Raw genomic sequence first — 27,126 nt, 5'->3', positions numbered from 1 at the left:
GATATTTCATATTGCCTTCTATTCTTTTGTCTGTTTGGATCTGTTTTATAGCATCTTGGTTTCTCACAAAGTCATTAACTTCTATTTGCTCCAATCTAATTTTGAAGGAATTATTCTCTTTAGTGAGTTTTTGAAATTCCTTTTCCATCTGGCAAATTTGTCTTTTTTTAAGGTATTCTTCTCCTCATTGGCTTTTTGAGCCTCTTTTGCCATTTGAGTTAGTCTATTTTTTAAGGTATCATTTTCTAGGTTGTTGACTCTTTTCATGATTTTCTTACATCATTCTCATTCCTCTTCCCAGTTTTTTCTCCACTTCTCTTACTTGATTTTCAAAATCCTTCTTGAGCTCTTCCATGACCTGTAACCAATTCATATTTTTCTTGGAAGCTTTTGATGCAGGAGTTCTTACTTCATTGTCTTCTTCCCATTCCATCCTTTAATCCTTTTTGTCCCCAAAAAAGGAATCTAAAATTTGATTGCTTTGTTTGCTTTCCTTCCTCTGTTTGCTCATGTTGCCAGTCAATTACTTGACTTTTGAGCTCTTTGCCACAGTAGAATTCTGCTTCCAGAGAGGAGAGCTTTATTCCAAAATCACTGGGGTTTTCACAGATGTTGTCAGAGGTCTGAGGAGGACTCCCTCTCTACAGACACCACACTGGCAAACTGGCATTTCTCACCCCACAACCACCACCCAAGAAAGTGACCCAGATCCAAGCAGGTCAAAGCAAGAATGATTACCCTTTGAATGGTCACTTGGTCCCCCTACTTTCTGTAGGCCAGGAGCTCCTGTTGCAGCCACTTGGCAGCCGCCCTGTCTCTGCCACCTCTTGCCACAGGGGCAGGGGCTAGACCATGAACTTCCTTTCCAACAGAGTTCCAACTGACCTTTTACTTTCTTTTTGGCATTTATGGGTTAAAACGTCTGGAAACCACCATAGCTGCTATTGATTCACTCTCCTGGAGTCTGCTCTGGCCCAGCTGCCTCCCTGGGGCTAAAACTGCATGACTCATGCAGGGCTGCTCTATGGCTCCCAGAGTGCTGCGATGAACCCTTCCTGTCTGCCTGCCAAGCTGGCTTCAGTGTGAGATTTGTTTCTCTCTGTCACTTAGTTGGTTCTGTAGCTCTAAAATTTGTTTAGAGTCATATTTTATAGTTATTTGAGGTCGTTATGGGGGGAAGTCATGGAATTTCCTGCTTCTACTGATCATATTATTTGACCTGGAGTACTACATTCACTTCTTGACACTATCTTTTAGGAAGGCCATTTGCAATTTGGAGACCATATTACATGTTCATCTCTTGCAGGAGCTAGAAGTATATAGTCAAGAGAAGGGACTGAGGAGGACATGAGAGCCACCATTAAACATTTGACTTTTTTGGTGGGTAGACACTGCAGAAAGACAGGTAGTATTAGATCTGTCTAACATTTGACAGCTACTTAGTGTATCCTGTCATTTGAGATCATCCAGAGAGGACTAGGTAACTACTTTTCATTGAGGATGTAAGAAAGAGTCCCTCCTCAAGTGTACCTTGAACTAGATGGCCAGCATACAGTGCCCTTTGGATTCTGTAGTTGGGTAGTCTCTTTTGGATTCATTGTTTATGACATGAGAAAGCACCTAGCCCTGAGACAATTAGATGGAAAGAGGCTGATTTTGGTGAAAAGGCAGAACATGATGAAAGCCCTGGATTGGCAGGAAAGAGAACAATATATTTGCCTACTAGTGAGAGCAGACTTGGGTAAGGCAGCATAAAGTGGAGAGGGTGAAGCCAGTCATTCAGACAAGTATTTATAAAGTGTTCACTGTCCATTGAGCATTGTCCTAGTCTTTGGGGAAAAAACAAAGCAGCTGAAGATGTTCAATCAACAATACATTTATTGAGTATTCTCTGCCTTCAAAGAGTATAATATTCTATTTGAGAGATAAAAGGAATACAGTTATAGAATGTGCAAAGTAGCATATGAATAAATGCCAAAAGCATTCTTAAAAAAAAAAAGACCCTGCCTGAGACAAAAATTAAAATATAGATTATTTTTGACCTGCTTTTCCCTGTCTCCCAAGGTACTTGGTATCCTTTTGCTACTCTCTACTAGCAAAAAAATCTCTACTCTCACCCTTGTTCAATTCCTTTCCCTCATTCCTCCCCTTCTAAATTCTCCCATGCTTCAAAATTAGTTATCTTTCCTGCTCCTAACACTACTCCCAATTTCTTGTAATTGTGTCTGATGTGAACCAGGAGGAAGTCATATTGTCGTAATTCACACTGAGGAATGAGCCTCTTAATTCTCTGAAGAGTAACATTATGATTAATAACTTGAGAAAATCTCTAATTAGTAGAATTTCTTACAGTAGAGCAAAATGAAGAATTAAAGGTAAGCTTAGGGTTAGAGGCAGAAATTTGACAGAAGAACAGACATCTGGGAGCCCCATATAACACACCACATAGATCTGATAGGTATAAGTACTATTTAAAGTTCATAGAGGAAAAAAAAATACACCGACCTGAGTTAGTCTGAAAAGGCTTAATAAAGAATAGTAATAGCTGAATATAGCACTTTAAGATGTTTTTCTTTTCTGAATAACTTAATTGCTATTTCTGTTGCCCATATCCAAATCTGTTGGGGGGTGTTTCTTTCTTGATTATAATAGCCTTACATCACGTCTGCCCAAAACTGGAGAAACCATCCATGGACATAAGTTTTTTATTGGTTTTGGAGGAAAAGGTGCTAACCAGTGTGTGCAAGCAGCCCGGCTTGGAGCCAAGACTTCCATAGTGTGCAAGGTAAGTATAAGGGAGAATAGAGAGATTTATATGGACCAAGCATTATTATTCTCTTAAAAAACAAATAAAAATTTTCTAAAAATTCAGATAGGAGAAATAATTATCCTCCAAAGTTGGTTTTATCATGATTGGTTTCTATGGCAAGTGCAAATTATGCAAGATATATACTGCCTTACTAATCTCAGGACTAGGATTTAAATTGAGTATGAGAAACATTGATAGAGTTCCTGTGGATTTCCAATCCAGCTTCTAAATCACAACCAATCAGCAATTATTTATTATGCACATAGGATCACAGATTTAAAGCCAGAAGGAATCTTAGTTATCTAATTCTTCACCTTTGCTTTATCTTAAGAATGAGGAAAATGAGCCTTAGAGAAATGAAGTAACTTACCTAATGTCACAGAGGTAGTAAGGGAGAGAAGGAAGCATAGTGTCATCTAACACACAATCCAGCCCTTTTTCCTCTGTTCCACATGATTTCCTGCTGTAACACAACATCATTGTGTTAGGTCCTGAGACACCAAGACGAAAATCAAGGAGTCCCTGCCCTTAAGAAGCTTATGTATTATGGGAGAAACAACATCTACACATATAAGTCGATAGAAAATAGATACAAAGGAAATACTTGGTAATTATTTTTGGAAAGGAAGCATTAGAAACTGGGAGTATCTGAAAAAGGCCTCATGCAGGAAGGAGTGCATTCCTGGCCAGGGGGAAAGCTTGGGCACGAGGATGGGGCGTGGGTAATATGTAATAAATCTGGAAAGGTAGGTTGGAGCCAGATTGTGATGAGCTTTTAAATGACAAATAGAGAAGTTTCGATTTGATCCAAGAGGGATTAGGGAACCACTGGAACCTCTTGAGTAGGTAAAAGACATAGTCAGACCCAGAGGATCCATCCTTCAGCAGCATTGTGAAGTACGGATTGGGGAAGAAAGATTGATTGGTAAGAGACAATTTGGAAGGCTGTTATGTATATCGTATTGGAAGTGACGAGGTTCTGTAGTGGAATGGTGATCATATGAATAAAGATAAAAGGACAGATTCAAAAGTTATTGTGGAGGTATAACAATAATAATAGGCTTCATTTATATAGCACCTACTGTGTGGGAGGCACTGTGCTAAGTACTTTATACATATCTCATTTGATCCTCCCAACAACCCTGGGAGGTAGGTGCTGTTATTATCCCCATTTTACTGTGGAGTGAACTAAGGTAAACAGAGGTTAAACAACTTGCCAAAGGTTGCACAGCTAGTAAGTGTGTGAGAATGAATTTGAACTCACATCTTCCTAACTCAAAAGCCCAGCATTCTATCCACTTCCAGTAGACATGGCTATTGTTAAATCCTACCTTCTATAGAAAGCCTTTCCCAATCTCTATTAATTATAGTGCTTTCTCTCTGTTGATCATTTCCTATTTGTCTTGTCTCTTTTTTGTATATTATTAAATTGTAAACTCAAGGCAGAGGTTATTTTTTGCCTATCTTTGTATTTCAAGTATTTAGCAGAGTGCCTGGCACAAAGTAAACAATAAATGTTTATTGACTGACTGCTGCTCAGATTTGGGGGAGACGGGAGAGAATGAGGGAAAACAAAGAATTATGGATGACTGATACTGGGTTACAAGAAGGCTGATCACATCTTGCCAAATTCCAACCCTGCATCACTCCCACCATTCCTCTTTGTGACTTTTCTTCACATTCTACTTAACTGAAATGAAGGAAGTCAGAAAACCTTGCTGATTAAATCCACTACAAATTTACGTTATTTGAGCCTAACTAGGCCTTCAGGCAGCAAAGCAATCCTTCTACAACCTAATCACTTCTCAGTCCCAATCTCCATAGCAGCTGTCCAAACCTCTTTTCTCAGGACTCCTACAGTACCTGCTTTCTATATCCTCTCAATAGAAGACCTCGCCTTCACACTTCACCAAAAAAAACTGAAACCATATGCCAAGAATTCTTTCTTCCCTACTCTTTCTATCTCACATTATTCTGATAATATTCCCCACTATCTCCTTCCATTTTGTCTGTGATGAACAGGTAACCCTTCTCCTTACCAAATTCTTTATATGCATCCTTGATTCCATCCCTTCCTGTCTTCTCCAGCAGATTGCCCTCCCATCATCCCCACTCTCTTTAATCTTCAGTCTCTCTCTACTTGCTCCTTCCCCTGCATACACCCATGTCTTACCCATTCTTAAAAAACAGTCACTTGATCCTTTTATCCCTACTAAGTATTATCATATATCTATTACTCCCCTTCTTAGCTAATAAGCTCCTTGTTGTTAAGTTGTTTTTTAGCTGTATCTGACTCTTCATGACCCAGTTTGTGGTTTTCTTGGAAAAGATACTGGAGTGTTTTGCCATTTCCTTCTCCAGCCCATTTTTCAGATGAGGAAACTGAGGCAAACAGGGTTAAATGAGTTGTCCAGGTCAGTAAATGCCTGAGGCCAGACTTGAACTCATGAAGATCATCCTAACTTCAGATTGAGCGCTCTATGCACTGTGCCACCTACCTGCCCTCTTATGAAAACCATCTAAACTAGCTCTCTCTGCTTTCTTTCCTCTTTCGGCAGTCTAGATTCTGACCTCATTTTCCACATGAAATTGCCCTGTTCACAATTATCAATGATTTCTTAATTGCCAAATCTAATGGCCTTTTCTCAGTCTTTTTTCTTCTGACCTCTCTCTATTGCATTTAACACTGTTGACTATATTCTTTTCCTGGATTCTTTGTCCTTTCTAGGTTTTCATGACACTGCTCTTCTTTGATTCTCTGCCTATATATCTGTTTGACTCTTCTTCAGTCTTCTTTGCTAGATTTTCATCCATGTCACACCCACTAACTCTGGATTCCCCAAGGTATGTTTTGAGGCCTCTTCCGTTTTCTTTCTCCACTATATCACTTCATAGTTTCAACGAGCTCTCATTGATTCAATTATGATCTCCATGTAGATGATTCCCAGGTCAATATATCTAGCCCTAGTCTTTCTTCTGAGCTATAGTTCCATATTGGGGGGCTATCTCCAGTCATCCTGATTTATATCTCGCCATGGGACTCAGATGGCTCCAGAGGAGAAAGTGAGGATGGTGACTTTGCACAGATTTCCCTCATTCAAATCCAATTCACTTACAAGTCACGGTATCACCTTCTTGATGTCATGGTCCTCTTTAGGAATGAAGAACAAACAACAGTTGCCTGTTGGGCATTTTACAATTATCTCAAACTTTATGTCCAAGTGAGAACTCATTATATTTTCCCCACAAACCTTCCCTTCTTCCATACTTCTCTATTTCCATCAAGAGCACCACCATCCTTCCCATCACCTAAGATTGCAACCTCAGTGTTACCCTTAACTTCTAGCTTTCACACATCTTCCGTATCCAACTAATTGCCAAATCTTGTTCCTACCTTCACATTACCTCTTATGTAAGTGCTTTTCTCTCTCCTCACATTAGTCTCTACTCTACCACCCTGGTTCAGGCCCTCCATTGCCTCTCCTGGATTATCTTAATAGTTTTTTGTAATTGGTCTCCCTGCCCCAAGTCTCTCCCTACTCCAATCCATCCTCCACACTAAGTTGTCAGAGTGACTTTCCTAAAGCATATCTGACCCTCCCCTCTCAAAAAAACTCCAGTGGTTCTTTATTAACTCCAAGATCAAATTTGAAGTGCTTTGTTCAGCATTTAAAACTCTTCATAACCTGGTCCCTTCCAGCATTTCTAATCTTCATACATTTTACTCCCTTTCACACATTTTACAATCCAACCATATTCAGAATAATGTCCAATCGATTTAATGTTCTCCTGTCACCATGCTTCTCTGCTGGTTTTTCCCTGTGTTAGGAGCTCTCTACTGTTCACCTCTGCCTCTGAGTACCCCTTACTTCCTTGAAAGCTTAGTTCAAGTATCACCTTCCACAAATGGCCTTTCCTGATCTCAACCTCTAGAACTTTACCCTCGGCTTTTTTCTTCTGTCTGCTTTGTATGCATGTTGTATATATATGTTTCTATACATATAAGCTCCTTGGAGAAGAGACTAGTCTGGCACAGCAAGTTTAATAAATACATATTCACTGATTAATTTGATTGGTATCTGATAGAGGAATAGGGAAATTCTCAAGATGGGTGGATTTTAGGGAAAAAAATAATGAATTTTGTACACCTTGGGCTTAAGATGTCTAGAGTATCTAGTTACAATTGTCAACAGACATTTACTTGATGGAGGCATGAGATTCAGTAAAGAGAGAGATTAAGGGTAGATATATAAATCTGGCATTCATCTTCATAGAGTTGAAAATTGAACAAAATAAATTGATTGTGTTTGGATAAATTTAACTTCAGCAACAAAACTTTTAGCTATTTAGCCAAATAGCTAGTGTTTTACTTATCTTTAAATTATATCCATCTGGTGTGATGAATGGCAAACCTTTTGTTTTTTACTGTGATAAACATTTTCAGACAATCCTGAAGATAAACAGAAGTTTTTATTTACATTTCTCTCCATCTTTCTGAAATGATTTGAAAATGAACCATAAGTTAATTAGGGGTGGCTGGGTGGCACAGTGAGTAAAGCGCCGGCCCCAGAGTCAGGAGGACCCGAGTTCGGTTCCGGCCTCAGAGACTTAATACCCACCCACACACACACACACACACACACACACACACACACACACACACACACACACAAAACTAGCCATGTAACCTTGGGCAAGTTATTTAACCCCAATTGCCCTCCAAAAGGCCAAAAAAAAAAAGAAAGAAAATGAACCATAAGAACCTACATTCTTTTTTATAAACTTTTTATTAAATATTAAAAATCAATATGCAAAAAGTAAAGAAAAGAAACATATTACAAACTTAAATATTGAAACAAATACAAAATAAGAAAGAAAGCATTGCCCTGTACACAGCGGAACATAAGAGAAGATTGAAAATGTACAGCAATAAATTTCCATTTTAAGAAAGCCTATATAATAAATATTGCACACTATGTTGAGAACTGTCCATCTTTTCTTTGCTTCCTTGTAAGTTTTCTTTTGTAATCTGCTGTATACTTTTTACTTTGAACTTTGTTCCCTTTCCTCTCCCCCCCTCCCCAAAGCTACAACTAAGCTTAGAGATATAGATATATACACACAAATGTATATATGTGTGTGTATGCATACATATACATACAAAGATATGTGTACATATAGAGAAAGATATATACCCGTACATACATACACATACATATACTTAGATATCTATAATCGTACTTATATATACACAAATATATTCATATGCATCTATGTAAGACCATACTATATTTATTTGTCCTCTTTCTCTGAGGGTGGATAACCTCTTCCTTCATAAGTCTAGGTCTTTCCATATTTGTCCAAGTCCACCAACTTATTTCCTATACCACAGCAATATTCTAACCTTATACTCTCTAGTTATTTTAAATAATCCAACACAACACTGATGAATATGGCTGACACAGTATAGTTTCCCTATTTTTCTCTTTTGATTAAATCTATTTTAGCCTTCACTTTGTCTAAGATTGTAATTACCACCTCTTCTCCTTTTTCCCTAACAAATTCAACTCGTGGTCTTTATTTTATCTTTTTGTGTATTTTTTATTTCCTATCCCTCCTCACTCTTTTACTTCTACCTCCCACCTTTCCTTCCTGTTGCTTAACCTACCCCCCCTAAGGACCCCTCCCTTATCTTCCCATTCTCATTAATCTAAACACCGTTCTATACCCCCATTTATCCTATCCCCTCACCCTCTTCTCTAAAGATCCCTCCCTTATTCTCTACCTCCTCTCTATCCCTTTAGTGTTTTATTTCTTCCTAAATTTTTATACACTTCTAGATATATATGTATTGTTCCTTCTTGAACCCATTCCCCATGAAAGTAGGTTTTCAGAACTACCAGCCCTCCTCCCCAATCTAATTCCCTCTGTGTTTGTATAAGATAATTACTATTTTTGTATAAGATAATTTGAATTATCGCATTTGTATAAACTTTATACCTGTTCTTAAATGATTTTACTTTTAAAAATCATATACTACCCAGGTCTACTCCAATCTGTTTTACAAACTATCCAATTACTAATAACAATATTAGACATACATTTTACATTTCTTCATATAAAAAGTAAATACTCTGTTGAGTCCCTTATAATTAGTCTTTGATGCATACTTTGTATTTCTCTTGGATCTTATATGTCAAATTTTCTATTAAGCTAATGTATTTTGGGTTTTTTTCCAGTATCCTGAAAATCTGACAATTTAATAAATGTCCATATTTTTTTTTTCATTCTGGATTATGCTTAGCTTTGCTGGGTGTGATATTTTGGGGAAAAATCTACATTTTTGCCAAAGGTGAAAGGGTTATTGCCTTCATTTTTTGCATTTAATGAAATTTGAAGATTCATTTATGCCTTGCGATATTTTTAAAAAGGGATTTATCCATCTTTAATGGAAATAAGGCTTGATTGATTTTTTTCATAGTGAAAAAAATGAAAAGAACGAGTTCAGTACACTGCAGATTTTACTGAAATGTCTCTGAACTGTCAGCCTTCAGTTCGCTATTGTATACAGCACTTTTCTCTCCACAGGATTCCTTCAATGATTTACAGGCTATGCAATTATCATTTTACCTATTACTGAAGTACAGCTTTATTAATCTGTGATTAATATAATAGAATTCACCTCTCCCTGCTTGATCAAACACATCTAATATGAAAAATTCTAATTAAAAAACCTCATTTTACTAGAATGTCTTAGGATATATTTTTAAGCTGAATTGTTCATCATTAAATCAATCAACAAATGTTTATTGACCAAGATAAATACAGTAAATTTTTAAGTGTTAAGTAGTATGAGATGAAAAAGAAAGCCAAGTACTATAGTAGATATTGATAACAGTCAACATTTATATACTGCCTGCATTGTGCCAGACACTGTGCTGAGTGCTTTAGCAATTTTATCTCATTTGATTCTCACAACAACCCTGAGAGGTAGGTACTAGTTCTATCCCCATTTTACAGATAAGGAAACTAAAGCAAACAGAAATTAAGTGACTGACCCAGGGTCACACATTTAGTGAGTGCCTACGGCTGGATTTGAACTCAAGTCTAACTGACTCCAGGCCCAGAGCCCTATCTACTTCACTACCTAGCTGCCTCCAGATCTAGAAGATACCGATACAAAAAACAAAATAACATTTCAGCTCACATTTATTTAAGTGTCTGCTATGTTCCAGGTAATATTCTAGGTATTGGGAATACAAGTACAAAGACAGACAATTCCTGCCTTCAAGAATCTTACTATATGCAGGACATATAGCCTATACACAGATAAACATAATACGAGGTGGAGAATTAGTAGGGAAAAGAGGGAATCTGACCAAGTTCTCTAGGAATATTTAAGGAGGGAGAGGGCACTAACACCTGGGTAGATCAGGGAAGATTTCTCTGATCATGGGCAGGTACTGAGTTTTATTTTATCTTTGTTACTTCCCCACCACCTAGCAAAGTATATTATTAGCAATTAACAGGTTTTTGTTGATGAATGAATGAATACCATTGCTATTGAGTAGAGATTGAAGTTTATATTTATAGACTTCACCCATGGAACTTAGGAAATCACATCACCTGTTTTGGTTTTTCACTTTGGTTTATGCATCTATTTCTATGCCCCTGTAATAGAACTTAAGTACTGCTGACCACAATGAAATATAAGACGAGAGTTTCTGTTAAAACTAAACAGTTTGGCCTGGACTTGACAACCTAGAGCACTGATTTATTTAATCACAACAATATAACAAAATGTTAAGGTTTCTCAAAAGGACAAAGGAAAATATATTTCTATATAAGCTTGGAAAATAACCTTTGTAGTCTTTCAGCATTTTCTTACCCACATTGATTTGTTGTTGTTGTTGCTTTTGCTATGGTTGTTCAATCATTTCAAGTCTTATCCGATTCTTTATGACTATATTTGGGGTTTTCTCAACAAAATGGAGTAGTTTGCCATTTCTTTCTCCAACTCGTTTTACAGATGAGGAAACTGAGGCAAACAGGGTTAAGTGACTTGCCCAGGATCACACAGTTGGTGTCTGAGGCCAGATTTGAACTCACAAAGTTGAGTCTTCCTGACATCAGACCCAGCACCCTATCCACAGTGTCACCTAGCTGCCCCACTAATGTTGATGCAGGCTGTTATTGTTATGTGAAACAATATTTTCTCCAGTGCAAAAGCCACTTATTTCTTCCCCAATTTTTTAACATTTTTATTTAAAGTTTTGAGTTCCAAGTTGTATCACTTCCTCTTCCCCTTACTCTCTAAGATGGTAAGCAATTAGATATAGATTATATGTGTGCAGTCATGTAAAACATTTCCATATTAGTCATTTTGTACAGGACAACTCAAATAAAAGAAAAAAGAAAGTAAAAATAGCATGCTTCAATCTATATTTAGTCAATATTAGTTCTTTCTCTGGAGGCAGAGAATATGCTTCATCATTAGTCCTTTGGGATTGCTTTAGATCATTTGTAATGCTGAGAATAGCTGAGTCATTCATAGTTCTTTGTTGAATATTGCTGTTTCTGTGTACAACATTCTCCTAGTTCTATTCACTTCACTGCATCAGTTCATGTAAATCTTTCCAGGTTTTTCTGAAATCATCCTAATTGTCATTTCTCATAGCACAATATTCCATTACAATAATATACTACAGTTTGTTTAGCCATTCCCCAATCCCGTTCTTAGCCACTGCAAAAAGAGTTGCGACAAATATTTTTGTACAAATAGGTCCTCTTCCCTTTTATTGGGTGTCTTAGGGAAATAGACCTAGCAGTGGTAAAAGCCACTTATTTTTAATAACCAAAATGGTTAAACTTGCTTTACAGCAGCATAAAAAATAAAAAATTTCCAAAGGAAAGGAGAAATCACAGAATTATTCATTATAGAAATGAACAGATGGGACACAAGATAAACTGATATGAAATTTCTCTTTCCTTGGCACCATTAATTTACTTCTATAAACCACACTCCCTTGTAGTAAGCCAGAATTCCAGCTGTGATGATGTAAGTCCATTTGGTGGCACATGGAAAAACCACTGATGTTGAGCTAAGGGAAAATATATGTTAAGAAATCATGAATAAGAATAAGAAGCATGAATTACATCAATATTTTTGTAATGACACATCCACTAGAGGGGCATGTAATGAAACACTTAACAGGAGTTTGGGGCTGTGTAGTTCATTTACAACCAAGTCATGGACCAGGGTAGTCCAGAGATAGTTACTGATGATATTTTAAGATGAAAATTCCTACAGATGTTAAGAAAAATGAAGTGAATATCCCCAGGATGAAGAAATTGCACAGGCATCCTGCACAAGACCTAACCAGATTTGTTTGAGTATTCCCCTCCTCCTCATATGTTCTTTGGCCATAAATCAAATTAGCACTGCTAACATGGAAGCAGAAAGAGGAAATCATTTCAAAACATACTGAAGTATATTCCAACATCTAACATGTCTCCATTTGCCAGAAAATTCTTTGAAAATGGGTAATTATTATTTGTTATTTCATAGGATCTTGGATTTAGATCTTAAGGGAACCTTAGAGGCTATTAAGTCAAACCCCCTCATTTTACAGGTTAGGAAACTGACACAGTTTGTGACTTGCCTAGAATCACACACCTAGGAAGTGTCCAAACCAGGATTTGAATCTCAGTCTCCTAGGAAACAGCACACACAAGAGACAGCTAGCTTTCCAAGATAGAGAGGTTGCCTCTGTACCAACCTGGTAAAGTAGACATTAACACTCAATCTGTTGTCAAAGGGCTGGGATTCAAATTCCAGCTCTGCTACTGTGTGACCTTGGGCAAGTCACTTAAATTTCTCTGGACCTCAGTTTCCTCATCTATAAAATGAAAGGATATAACCTCTAAGGGCCCCTTTTTCATTTATTTTATTTTTTGTTTCAACTTCAATTTGGTTTTTTTTTTCTACTTATCAAAAAACTATTTTCTTTCCCTTCTATCTCTCCTATAGGCAAGGACTGGGGGGAAAGGATCTTCTAACAGGTATGCTTAGTCCAACAAAGCAAATTCCCACACTGGCCATGTCCAAAAAATATCTGTACCCAGAATCCTTCACCTCTCTGTCAGGAGGTGGGTAACGAGTTCCATCATCAATTCTCTAGAATTGTGGCTAGTCATTGCATTGAGTCTTTAAGTCTTAAAGTCTTTCAAAGTTGTCTTTACAAGGGTGATGTTATTGTAAGAATTGTTCTCCTGGTTCTAATCACTTCACTCTACAGCAGTCCACACAAGTCTTCTCAAGTTTCTCTAAAACTGTCTCTTTCAGGGGTGGCTAGGTGGCACAGCGAATAGAGCACCGGCCCTGGAGTCAGGAGGACCTGAGTTCAAATCTGGCCTCAGACACTTAACACAAAAACTAGCTGTGTGACCTTGGGCAAGTCACTTAACCCCAATTGCCCCTCAAAAAAAGGCAAAAAAAGAAACTTTCATCTTATCTCATGGCACAATAGTATTTCGTTATATTCATGTACCATAATTTGTTCAGCCATTGCCAAGTGAGGGATACACTATTAGTTTCCAGTTCTTTGACTCCATAAAAAGAACTGCTACAAACAATTTTATACATATGGGTCACTAAAGGATAGAAGGCAGTATGCACCAGGCAATTCACACCACCACCTTAACCAACATGTGCCTTAGACCCTAGAGCCCAGGACTCTGAATCCAATAACTTTGAGAATAGTCATATCTCCTAAATTTACAGACCTAAGTCCAACCTATAACCCGCAGCCATCATTGAAGGGAGTAATCATTATTAAGAAGGGGTCCACCTTTCCCATCATCAGCAGCAATAGTTGCTGACCAGCTGCCACCAACAGGTAGATAAGCACAGGAACCCGGAGAGTGGGAATGTTCTTCCCTCTCTCCCAGACCACTAGTTCTGCTTCTAGCCCCAGCCTCACAGCCTTTCTCTGGGGAAGCAGCTATTCCAATCAATTGCTACAGGGCAGGCAAACCAACCTAGCTGAAGCAGCAAGGTACCTTTGGAGGAGAGACATGTGGCAGCATGTACCAGGCAGATCAGGGTACCACCATCTCCCCTCAGACATGAATGGGGACAGCCAAGGACCTTGAACCCAAAACACTGGGAATGGCAATGCCTCCAAGAGCATCCATAGCCATCATCCTGGGAAGCAACTTGGGTTGAGATGGAGCCTGGAATCCACAGCTCACAAAATTCTTGTCACCAAAGTCCTCAGCAATGTCAGCGGTTCAGCTTTATCATTAGTAGTAATAAGAAGAGGCATCACCATCTGCCCTTGCTGCTTTATCCTAAGCGCCATGAGAATCTTCCATCTGACTTTAGCTGAAAGTTCCTTATGTGTTTGTTCTCTCCCCTATTAGACTGAGAGCTCCTTGAGAGCAAGAACTGTCTTCTCTTTGTATCTCTATGCTTGGAGCAATGCTTTGCATATAAGAAGTGTTTTCTAAATACTTCATTCATTCATTAAGAGGTTTTCCCTTCACTCAGTTATCTCTTTAACCTAAATCCAAAAACAATAATATACATTGGGAGAGAGTCATGACTGGAAAGACGTGAAGAAAAATACAAATTTTAATTTAGTATTCATTGCGCTTAAGTTTTCTCTGAAAAAAGGAGACATTTTCGATCAGGACCCACATTTTAAGAGTATACACTGTGAAACTTGATTCAGACCTACTCTCCTAAAGGAGATGACTTGATCCTGGAGAGAGAGGAGGATATCAGATGGCGAGCCTACTGCTGCTACTACCCCTGAATTCTTGTAAAATTTATAGAAGGAAACAGACAAGAATCACAAAAGTATAAGATGGCATATATGGGTACAGTTCACTCAATAATAATAACTGACTGAGCTACAGTTATGTTCAACTTGTAAAATATCATTTGGCTCAGCATGCACATATCTACTGCCCCCTTTGTAACTACAAGATGATGTGTTTCTTGAGGACATGACCTGTATGTCAGTAATCTTTGTATCCTCCACAATACTTAGCACAAGCGTTTGAATACAGTAATAATTCAGTAATTATTTGAATGACTTAGTGAGACTGTTTATTGCCCTTTTGGAATACCTCCATGCAAGACCTTCCACCAACTACCATTACTAATTTTTACATTTTAGATTTAGATTGACCTTTGATCTTCATTTTAATCATATTTCATCAACATAAAAATGTTAGCTAGGGAGGAGAGCCTTACAATGTGATTTTAACTTGGGATCAACACACCTGTTTAGAAATAAACAATATTATTCTAGTTATTTATAGTATCCTATGCTGGGACTCACCCAACTGTGAGTTTTTCCCAAAGGAAAGATTTAGAAAGGAATTTAAAAGAAAGAGGTTTTTTTTGCGTATGATTCACAGAAGTAAGAAATTGGATAATTCAGTGCTTACCTGGCATTGGAGTTGGGCCAACTTGCTATAGATAACTGCTCTTTGGCAGAAGTATTCCTACTATATGAGGATTCCCCTGCATCAAAAACTCTGTATTAAGCTTTCAGTATTGTAGGATTTGGGAGGCAGTCGGGTATAGTGGATAGAATGCTGGACTGAGTCAGAAAGACCTAGGTTTAGATCCTGCCTCGGATACACTTATTAGTTGTATGGTCCTGGGCAAGTCACTTAACTTCTCAAAGCCTCTGTTTCTTCATCTGTAAAATGGAGATAATAGCACCTGTTTTGCAAGTTTATTGTATCAAATGAGATGCTATATCTAAAGTGCTTTGCAAATCTTGAAGCACTAGAGAATGTTAGTTATTATTGTTGGGATTAGCTGTTATTATTGAGATCCTGACAATATGAAATGAATGGAAATAAGAATCTTTTAAATTTCTATGAGGGCAGAGAAGGGATGAAGGATTGTGTTTTCTGAAGAAGCAAATATCAAAGGAGACTCCCAGAACACCCAAAAGCCCATTGATCAATTGATCTCTGGCATCACTTTTGCCATAACCAGTGGAGGATTTTGGCCCTTTCCTATCTTTCCATCTTTATTTCACATTACTCTTCTTTACCCAGGCTACAAACCTGCCATACTAGACTACTTAGCTATTCCCCTAGACTAGACATACTGTCTACTGCTGCCGTGCATTTTAGATTTTTGTCTATTTGTAAATACTTTTATTCATGCCTTTTTTTACATCAAATTGCACTTTCTGCAAGAGGCCCTTTTCCAGTCCCTCCTTCCCCCCTACCCCAGCTCCTATTAAAATTTCCCCCTGAGATTATCTCCCATGTATTATGTATATATCTTATATATGTCTATTTATTTCTATTTTTGCATGTTATGTACATGTACATCTCTCCCCTATTATAACATAAGGTCCTTGAAGGCAAGGAATGTTCTTTTTCCCTTTTTTATCTCTCCAGAACTTAGCATAGGAACAGGGAAGGAAAGAGATACAAATACAAGCACGATGTGGGCATGATTTTAAAGTCTATCTTGGTCTGAGCCCCTCCACAAAATAAGGGCTCCAGGAGGAAATCATCAGTAGGAGCTGGGGGGAGGGGGGGGAAGGAGGTATAGGCCTTGTAGATAGAAATTACAGAGTGAACAGACTACAGGGATAATAAAATATTCCAGGACAAGAAGGCTCCAGGTGTAGAGGAAGTTCCAGGAAGGGCCTGGAACATAATAAGGGCTTATTAAGTGTATATTGACTGACTTACTGACATCACACTTATTTCCAGATGTGCCACTACTGCCTCCCCTCCCCAAATTAATAAACAATGCATGAATGAAGCCTGTCTTTTAGAAACATGTTCTAATCTCTTGCTAAAGGACATATTCAGCCAGAGACTTGTCAGCAGCACACACCTCTTCCTCTACCCCCATGAGGGCCAAAGGACTAACTAGCCTCTGGTGATTCACACCCTTTAGCAAATGACCAAAGTATGTGTCCATCCCCATGGAACTGAAGTTAATTAAAACTAGCTGACATAGTGATTGCTTCTGAAAGTATATGCTACAGTCCACGCCCACAATCCCTAACCTCTCTACCAAGAACCTCTATCCATCTGTGCAGGTTACTCCCCACTGAACCACTAATATTCTCACTGGTTAGCATACCCCTGCTCCATTAAACAGCCCATTCCAGTGACCTTGAACCCTCTGCTACCAGTATACAAACCTCATTCCGCATCTTCAGCTCTGCTCCCTCACTCCTACCCACCTTTCACCCTGTGCCCTCAGTATGCTACATGAGATCTCCCTGTCCCTTCCACTGTGCCCTCTGTGATGCCTACTCCATAATTAACAAATTTCTTTCATCTTAAACTTCTTTCTTTCTTACATCTTCTGGTCACCCCTGAGACATGACTCTCTCCCAACAACACACCTCCCTTACTACCCTCTCTTTATAGTACTGACTACATTTTCTTTTGTAACCCACTACTCACTGGTTATGATGAGGGAGCTGGATTATTCATTCACTGTTCCCATTGACAGTAATAGACTTCCCTTTAATCACATTCTATAAGCAACCTCTCTTCCTTTGATGTTCCCTCTTCAAATTTATCACCCATTTCTGGTCTTGGCAGCTAATATCTATACATCACCAGGACATTCTCCTTCTTTCCTCAATATCTCTTGTTCTCATACTATGGGACTTCAGCATACATAGTCATATTCCCTCAAATACCCTAACATTTTAGTTCCTCAGTCTGTTCAATTTCCATGGCCTACTCTTCCATTCCACCTCACCTACACAGAGAGCTGGCCACACTCTTGATTTTGACATCACCCACAAGTCCTCTACTTCCATACTTATGAACTTTGAACTTCACTTATCTGATCATAATCTTTTAACACTCCATCTTTCCACATGCCTTATGACCTCTAACAATTCTTCATCCAAAATATGATCTCTTTTCCCTCCCTCCCTTATTTCTTTCCCCTGCACTCCATTTTATCCCTGCTCTGGCTACATTATCTTCTCTTCCCTCTCTCGACTCTGGTGAATCAAATCAACTCTACACTATCCTATACCCTTTATTTCTTTGCCTTTTCATCCTACTTGCCAACCCTCAAACCTGAACTACTTCTACCATCCGCTTCCTTTTCTTTTATTCCCATTTAGCTGAACAGAAATAAAGGAAATCACAAAGTTGTGCTAACTGGGCCCACTACAGATTTATGGGATCTGATCTCTACTGGGCCCTAACCTGCAGCAAGGCAAACATTTACTTCCTAACTCAATTTTTTATCCCTCTCTCTATAGTGTCTATTCCAAATGTTCTCTCTGAGCCTCCAAGTCTATTCTCTTCTTGGTTCATGGAGCCTCTCTCCATAGTGTTTATTCCAGACTTTCTCTCTTTGAGCACTCCCTCTATTCCTCTCAGCCTCACACTTCACTGAAGAAAAAAAAACCAGACCATTTGGCAAGACCTCGCTTTTCTTCCCTTGTTCTCATTTTGCATCATTGAGACATCTCTTTCTACTGTCTCTTCTTTCATTTTGATCTCAGATGAAGAAATAATCCTTCTCACATCATAAACAAATTAGAGAAACAGAAGAAATTTCCTTTCAGAACTATGGTTAGGGAAAGAATTGATGACCAAATCCTTGTTTGAAAGGGTCACTGAACAATTAATACAGTAACATTGTAGAGAGTAACTAAGATTTAAGTTTTCTGATCAATGCAATGACGATGATTCCAGATTGCTTATGATGATCTATGCTATTTACCTTCTTTCAGATTGGGGATGGATTCAAGATGCTGAACGAGATATGCTTATGTTCATAGACAGTGTGGATATTTGCTTTCCTTGACTATGCATTTTTGTTACAGGGGTTTTGTTTTTCTTTTACTTGGGGTAAAGAGATAGAAGGGAGAGAAATTAAGTACTTTTAATTGAAAATAAAATTTAAAAAAATTTTTAGGGGCGGCCAGGTAGCACAGCAAGTAAGAGCACCGGCTCCAGTGTTGAGAAGACCTGGAGATCGAATCCCGGGCTCAGACACTTAGCACCCACCCAGAAACACCTGGCCGTGTAACTTTGAGCAAGTTACTTAACCCCAATTGCTTAGGGGTGGCCAGGTGGCTCAGCGAGTAAGAGCACCGGCTCCAGTGTTGGGATCGACCTGGAGATCGAATCCCGGGCTTGGACACTCAGCACCACACCTAGAAATAACTGGCCTTGTAACCTTGAGCAAGTTACTTAACCCCAATTGCTTAATAAAAAAAAAAAATTTTTAAGTGGCACTTCTCCTTGCCATGCCTCTACCTGCATCCTTGAACCCATTCATTCCTCCCTTCTCTAGCAGATTGCTTCCACTGTCATAACCATTCTTCTTTTATCTTCAGTCTCTCCCCATCTACTGGTTCCTTCTCTGATTCTTAGACGCATGCCATTGTCTCCCCTATTCTTTAAAAAATAAAATAAACTCAACCTAAATAGCCCTCTTAGGTAATCTGTATTTCTTCTGTTCTTCATGATTAGAGAAAACCATATAGGCTCCTCTGCTTCCTGTTCTTGTACTCTTTTCTCTTTTTTCTTTTTTTTGGAGGGGGAAAGGCAAGGCAATTGGGGTTAAGTGATTTGCCCAAGGTAACACATCTAGTAAGTGTGTCAAATGTCTGAGGATGGATTTAAACTCAGATCTTCATGACTCCTGGACTAGTGCTCTATTCACTGTGCCACCTAGCTGCCCCCTGTGTACTCTCTTCTAAAGCTCTTACAAACTGTTTTTCAACTTCATCATTTAGCTGTAACTGTCATCTTCAAACTTACTGATGCTCTCTTAACTGACACATCTAGTGGCATTTTCTTAATCTTGAGTCTCCTTGAGTTCTGTTTGACACTGTCAATCACATTCTTCTATCTACTCTCTTCCCTCTAGGTTTTTGTGACACTTTTTTCTCTCTTGGTTTTCATGTCCAGCTACTTCTTCTCAGTCTACTTCGCTGGTTCATCATCCATGTTATTTCTACTAATGCTGGGTAACCCTTTAGGTTTTGTCTTGGGCCCTCTTTTCTTTTTTTTCTCCATACTCCCACTTGATCTCATCACTTCCTATAGGCTGAATTTTCATCTCTTTTCAAATGATTTTGAGATCCCTAGTCCCTCTGCTTACTTATAGTCATACATCTATAGCTGCCTCTTTTTCATCTAAAACTGAGTGTCCTATAGATAACCCAAACTCAGTATTTCCAGAAGAGAATTCTATTTCCCCCCAAATTCTTCCCAGTTTCCCTATTACTGGTGAGAATATCTCCATCTTTCCAATCACCTAGGCTTTAGATTCTTCTTTATCATTTATCTCATATATCCAACCCATTACCAAGGCTTACCAGTTCGGCACCTTCGCAGCATCTCTCATATGTGTCCCCTTCTCTACTCATACATTCATAGCCCTAGTTCAGAATCTCATTACCTCTCCCCTAGACTATTTCAGTAGCCTTCTAACTATTTTTCCTGTCTCGAATTTCTCCCCATCTACTCTGTCATACATTCAGCTGCCAAGATGACTTTTCTAAAGCATAATTCTAATCATATCACCTTGCCTCTCCATGAGCTGGACCAGTGAGTCACTGTTACCTCCACAATCAAATATAATGCTGTCTGGCATTCAAAAAGCTCTTCATAACCCAGCCCCTTCCTGCCTTTCCAGCCTCCTTACTCCTTTCTCTTTCCCACGTACCTTACAATCCAGCTGCACCTGCTTACTTGCAGTTCCTCAAAAAGGTATCTTTTGTGTGTTTGCTGTATCACATACCTAGAATGCTCTGCCCCCTCTGCCTTGTAGTTTCCCTGCCTTCCTCAAATCCTACCTTCTACCAGAGGCCTTTCCTGATTCCTCCAGATGCTAATTCCTTCCCCTCTCAAATTACCTTCATCTAATCTGTATACATCTTATAAATACTTCATTATTTACCTACTGTCTCCCCTCCTCCCCATTCAGATGTATATTTCCTAAGGACTGAGACTTTTTTTTTTCTTCCTTTATATCCCCAGGGTTCGGGGATGCCTAACAAATAGTAAGCATTTAATAAATGCTTATTGACTGACTGAATCCTACCCCTTAACTACACATTTCAAAATCTTTCTCTTCTTTCAGAGGTTTAGCTCGGGTGTCCAGTCCTTCAAGAATTTTCATTTAGTCAGTCTCCTTCAAAATATTCTGGATAAGTGATCCATCTTGTCTCTTGGCACTGTGGATGCTAAGCAGTAATGAAGCTCACTACCACCTATTCCATTACTGGACAGTTCTTACTAATGGAAGTTTTCCATTATACTAGACCAAAATTTGCTCCCCTGTATTTTCCATCCAGCTTTATCCTTTTGGACCAAGCCGATTAAGTCTAATCCATCTTTCACATGTCAGCACTTCAAATAGTCATGAAGTGTTTTTCATTTTAGGTAGGAAGTAACTAGAACATTAATTCATAGTGTAATTCTCTGGGCTAAAATATCAAGTCTAACATCTTACATTAAGAGGATTAATTAGTTCATGTTTATAAAGTATAGTGCAGATATGCCCTTTTTAAATGTTAATTTTTCTAAAAACTACATCATAGCATTTTGCTAAATGTAAAAGCTCTAATATTCATCATTTCTTTGGTACAGGTTGGCAAAGATTCTTTTGGCAGTGATTATATAGAAAACTTAAAACAGAATGATGTTTCTACAGGTAAAATTTCATCTTTTAAAGTTTAAAAAATCTTTTTCTTTGTTCCTGTTTTGGGAGGGGAAAAAAGTTGGCTATGAAAAGACTGATGATTATATTATCTGCTATTGACCAAAGTTTTTTTTCTCCCACAGTATTTTCTCTAGCCTAGTTTGTATAATTTAATTCTTTAATGATCATTTCTTCTAGCAGAGGTTAAGCAAAAGCAGATTATTACTTTTTATCAGGTAGCCTGACTTCAAACTGAAGTGGCAGAAAACAGGAATATACAGCCCTAAAATGCATTTAGGATATAAGTGGATAAATTCAGAAAAGGTAGAACTGGAAAAGAGCTTAATGTAGAGAAGTTCCATTCAATAAACATTTATCAGGTGCCTGCTATGTATTGAGACAGGATCAAAAACCATCCCCAGGAATGGGGAAGTCCTGGGTTTAAACCCAACCTCTGACATATACTCCAGTCCTTGACAGATTAACTTCTTAAGGACCCAGGCATCTCTCTAAGAGTATAAATTGCAGGATAATTTTCTAAAATATTATATACTCCTAGTTTGATGCCTATCTGTATTGCTGGTGTCAGTTTTCTCATTGAGAGTTCTTGTAGCACCATTACAATATTTATAGTTCCCACGATCACAATAAAGACTGTGACTATAAGTATTGCATGATGTTCGATCACAAAATATACCAAACTCTCCAGAGAGGCTAGAACTGAAGCAGTTATTTAGATACCAGAAAACCAATCCCAAAACCAGCAAGCCAATTCCATCATAGTACCAAAGATATTCAGAAGCCATAATAATGCTGAGAGCCACAGCATCCTTCCACCTTCCCACAAACCAGTACAAGATCAGTATTAATCACAAACCTCTCTCTCTCCTTGCCTGAGCTCCTCTCTCCCCCACTGTCTGGCTAGCTCTGACTACCAGCTTCCTGTGGGCTTTGCTTCCCTTCAGCAAACTCCTCCCACCACAGCCTCCATGTGACTACATTCGGCCTATTAAGGGGCAGAGTTTATCTTCTCATCAGGGAAGCTTCCTGTGGGCTCTGCTCCACCCTTCAGCAAATTCCCTCCATCACAGGCTCCATGTGATTACATTCAGCCTATTAGGGGGCAGAGTTTACTTTCAAAGCAGGGGAGGTCTTCAAACTCCCTCATAGGTCTATTAAAGGGCAGGATAGATCTTCAAATTCCCATTCTCATTACAATTCTCTAGACCAATGAACACACTGGGTCAGACCAGAATATGTAATGTACATATTACTATACAAATAATACAAATTACTATACAAAAAATTATCACTTGACAATTTTTTCAAATAAAAATTCAGAAAAGAATACATTTTTAAATAAATTTATTTGGAAAATTGGCTGTCAATGTAGTAGGAAAGTATTTAGAATCAGATCTTTTTTCATATATTCCATTAATTTCCAAGTGGATAAGAAATTTAAACATAAAAAAGAAAATCAATTAAAATATCTGAATTCTGCTGATTAATTTTTAAAAATTCAGCAGATGAAAGAATTATTGAGGATAGATAGATGTGCTTTCATGAATTAAAATTAAAATTTTTCTCTGCCACAGAAAGGAATATAATTAACTGGAAGGAACTAAAAGGAATATAAGAAACATGAAGATTGGGAAATTTTTATAGAAAATATGACTTTAAAAATAACATCTGAAATGTATGAGGGGCTGTTAGGTCAGTCACAGTGGTAGCTCCCAGACCATAAGAGATAAGTGGCCAAAAGATATAAATGTGCAATTTTCAAAAGGAAAAACAAAAATTAGTAATAATTGCTTGAAAAATGCTTAATTTCACTAGTAATAAATGAGGTGCAAATTAAAACAACTTTTAAATACCAATTCACATCCATCAAATTGGCAAAAATAATGAAAAGTTACAAAATTCAGAACTGGCATTGCTGTGGGGAAAAAAAAAAGATAGATTCGTTCATTGCTGGGAGAATTGCAAACAAGTAAAATCTGCCCCCAATAATAATAATAACCTTTAGCCTAATAATATAATTTTGGAGAGTAAACCCTGAAAGTACTATAAAAAACAAAAACAAAGATTTTCATAGCAGCATAACTAATACACAGGAAAAATTGGAAACAACTTAAATGGCCAACAATAGGAGAATGGTTAAATAAATTATGGTACTTTAATGTAATACAATGAATACAAACAAATCTAGAAAAAAACTGTATGAAATAATTCAAAGTTTAAAAAAAGCAGAACTAAAAGAAAGGAGTATATCTGTATACTCACTAAATACAATCATATGAAGAAAAGAAAATGAGAGTGCATAGGCAAAGATTTTGAAGGATACTCAAAGGGAATGCAATGCCTGACATAGTCTTATGATATTTTATTCACTGAAATTAATTTAGATGTAAATTGTCATCATGTACGTTTGTACTGATTTACTGTGTTAAATTTTTAAATAAACTTTAAAAAAAAAAAAAAAGGAAAATGCCATTGCATTATCTATAAAGGCTATGGAATTTGTGGCCACTGCTATGAAAGAATTCCTCAAAATACAGACTCCTTTGCTTCCTCTTTTTTATCTTGTAGGTACAAATTAGTACTTTTCAATTGAATGTAAGCTCCTTGAAGAAGGAACTGTTTGAGTTTTGTATATATAGCCCAAATACCCAGCACAATCCTTGCCTTGTATAGAATAAGTGATTAATAAATGTTTATTGTATTGAATTATTTGTTCATTTCTTTTTTGTTACTTTGTCAAAGTATATTATGCATGTTGTGTACTGTCTACTATTTTGTAATATTTCTTTTCTTTCAGAATTTATGTATCAGACCAAAGATGCTTCTACAGGAGCTGCTTCAATAATTGTCAATAATGAAGGTAGTTATTTCTTGTATTAAAGAACCATTTTATAAAAGAATATTTTAGTTTCAAAACTATAAAAGAAGCATCACCTTTGCCCCAACCTGCTATGTGGTAATTCTCATCCTGCCACTGATATTCCTTGAAAAGTCCCAAAATAAAATTTTATCAAATCAACTGTTTCCACTGATTTTCTCCTAAGTTATTCATTCAGATATAATGTCTGTTGCTATTTATAGTTTTAGAATCATCATTTTGTTAAGCAAAAATACTGGAGTGGTTTGCCATTTCCTTCTCCAGCCTATTTTACAAATGAGGAGACTGAGGCAAACAGGGTTAAATGAGTTGCCCGGGGTCAAACAGCTATTAAGTGTCTGAGGCTGGATTTGAATTCAAGCCTTCCTGGCCCCAGGCCCGGCACTCTATCCTAGTACCACCTCTGAATCATCATAGATCAATTTCTTATTCCTTAGTATCCAGTTGTACTTTTCACATAAGCCTAGATTCATATTTGTCTATGAAAGCAGTTAAGTTTTAGCAATTTTATTGAATGTGATAAATAAAACTACATGCAAGGAAAATAATTTGAGACATTATAGCTTTTGAACATCTGCTTGGTGCCAAGCAGGAATTATTTGCTTTTAACTTGTCTTTTGTGTTCATTTGGGTCCTATATTTGAATAGTAACCAAATTATAAATTTCTCTGTTTACATAAGAATCTTACAAAAGCTTACATCTGTAAAAAATTAAGCTAGTCATATTTCCTCCAGTTAAACTTATGCTCCTGATTTCTGTTTTTGCTTGAATTTGGTAAGCCAAGAATTACAGAATTGACTCAGAGTTCTCCATATTGTGACAGTAGGCAGATTGGTTTCCATTATATTCCAATATTTAAAAGTCTGACTATATCATTATCCACCTTAAACTTCATTTTGAGTAATTATGGCTACCAGCAACAGCTAATTCTTTGTCTAATACCTCTTCTTGTATGTTAATGATAGCCTCAGATTCAGAGGACCAAAGATTTAGAGAACTTGGGACCTTCAAAAGAATCTGGTCCAACCCTCTTGTATTATAGATTAAATTTTACAAAAGAAACTGAAGCCCAAAGGGAGTAAGTGATCTGCCCAAGGTAACAAATGACAGAGCTAGAATTTGAACCATTGTCTTCTGACTCTAAATGTGGTATTCTTATATATAAGAACTGAAAGAGGAGTGGCTAGGTGGCACAGTGAATAGAGCACCGGCCCTAGAGTCAGGAGGACCTGAGTTCAAATCCAGCCTCAGATACTTAACACAAAAACTACCCATGTGACCTTGGGCAAGTCACTAACTCCAATTGCCCTCCAAAAAGAAAAAAAAAAAAAAAAAAAGAACTGGAAGAACCGTGTGTGTGTGTATGAATGCATACACATATACTTTGACACGAACATTTATATAAATATGTAAAAGAAACAAGGAAGCTGTATGTGTACACAGGGTATTCCAGAAGTCTTAGTACTGTGTCTATGTGTTTCTGTATGCACTTTCCTTACTTTTCTTCCTAGACTCATAGAATGGGAAAAGTAGAAGGGACTTCAGAGATTATCCTTACTCTAAGATAATAATGCTGTCTTTTGTATTTGAAGGTGCTGCTACAACCCCAGAGGATATATACTTTGAGTTATTTTTCTGATAGTAGGGAAGGGCTTATGCTGATCTATCCTTCATCCTCTTTTCCATCAAGCACCATGCCTTTGTCAGGTGACTGGTTAGAGTTTGTTCAAAGTTATTTTTATGCCATGTCTTTTATAGACAAATCAGCCTGCCGTAAGAATAGTCTCTGTGATTTACTGCATTCATCTCTGCTGAGAAGCCCCGTGGCCAGGCCCTAGGAGCATCTCTGGTTCAGGCTCTTGTGACATATGGCAGTGGGTCCAAGCTTGCTAAATGGACCAGGTTTCAATGTCCCATTTCTCCCTCCCTGAAGATGATATAGATGGGGATAATTCTGAGGTTGTAATATTACTAAGTATTATCATTGTTACTGGATTCTTTCAGTATCAGACAGCTTCACATCGGTTAAATATTTTTAAACATATTTCAAATTATAGACTTTTTGTAACACAAAACTCTGCCCTGATTAATGCCTCATTTGTTTGTACACACAAACTGACTGCACATAGGTCATTGACAATGTGTACCATGCAAATTTGCTCCTATTTTTATCAACAAAAGTGAAGTCTGTGCTTGGGTTTCCAAGGCCCTTAACCACCAACTCCACCTCTTTCCCCACCATCATCACTCTGTTTACCCCTTGCCAAAAAAAAAGAAAAAGAAAAAAAATATTTTATATATCATTTCAAAACGACATTCCCCATGAGCATACTTACTTTCAGCTGCTCTCCACTGCTTACTGAATTAAGTATAATCCCCACCACAATTAGACTCTAGCCTACTTTTCTAGTTTTATCTCATACCTCCCTCCCTTCTAATAGGCCATTCACTGTGCCCTGTGCTTGTTCTCCCATCTCTCTTTTGTGATTTTGCTTACCCTGTCCCATATTTCCCCATCCCTATCTCTGCTTGTTGAAATGCCTCCATTTTTTTGAAGGCCAAACTCAGGTATCGTCTCTTACGTGAAGCCTTCCCTGGTCAACCCAGCTAGAAGTAAACTCCCTTTAGGGTATTTTTATGACCCTTTGCTTAGACTTTTCCTTTATACTTCTTACCTTATGCCTTGTGTTGTGGTTATCAGCATACATGTCATATTCCCCTTGTTAGATCAC

The 27,126-nt window shown here is 37.7% G+C and overlaps 1 protein-coding gene across 6 annotated transcripts in view; it reads left to right on the top strand.

Moving 5' to 3' along the window:
• The window catches only part of RBKS (ribokinase), a 151,278-nt gene that overhangs the window by 51,382 nt on the left and 72,770 nt on the right, over window positions 1–27,126 (top strand). For all 6 annotated transcript variants that reach the window (XR_011165246.1, XM_069072114.1, XM_069072115.1 and 3 more), the window contains exons 2-4: window positions 2,653–2,785; window positions 21,443–21,506; window positions 24,313–24,375. Coding sequence is in view for 5 of the 6 variants with exons in the window: in XM_069072114.1 (XP_068928215.1) it covers window positions 2,653–2,785; window positions 21,443–21,506; window positions 24,313–24,375 (260 nt within the window). In the remaining variant the exon portion in view is untranslated. The remainder of the gene's footprint in view (window positions 1–2,652; window positions 2,786–21,442; window positions 21,507–24,312; window positions 24,376–27,126) is intronic.

The sequence above is a fragment of the Petaurus breviceps genome, unplaced genomic scaffold (genome assembly GCF_028583685.1).
Source record: "Petaurus breviceps papuanus isolate PSGF00001 unplaced genomic scaffold, PetGlider_PUasm1.0 90845, whole genome shotgun sequence".
NCBI lineage: Eukaryota > Metazoa > Chordata > Mammalia > Diprotodontia > Petauridae > Petaurus > Petaurus breviceps.
Note: the sequence above shows the minus strand (reverse complement) of the source record. Positions and strands in the feature narration are given on the sequence as shown.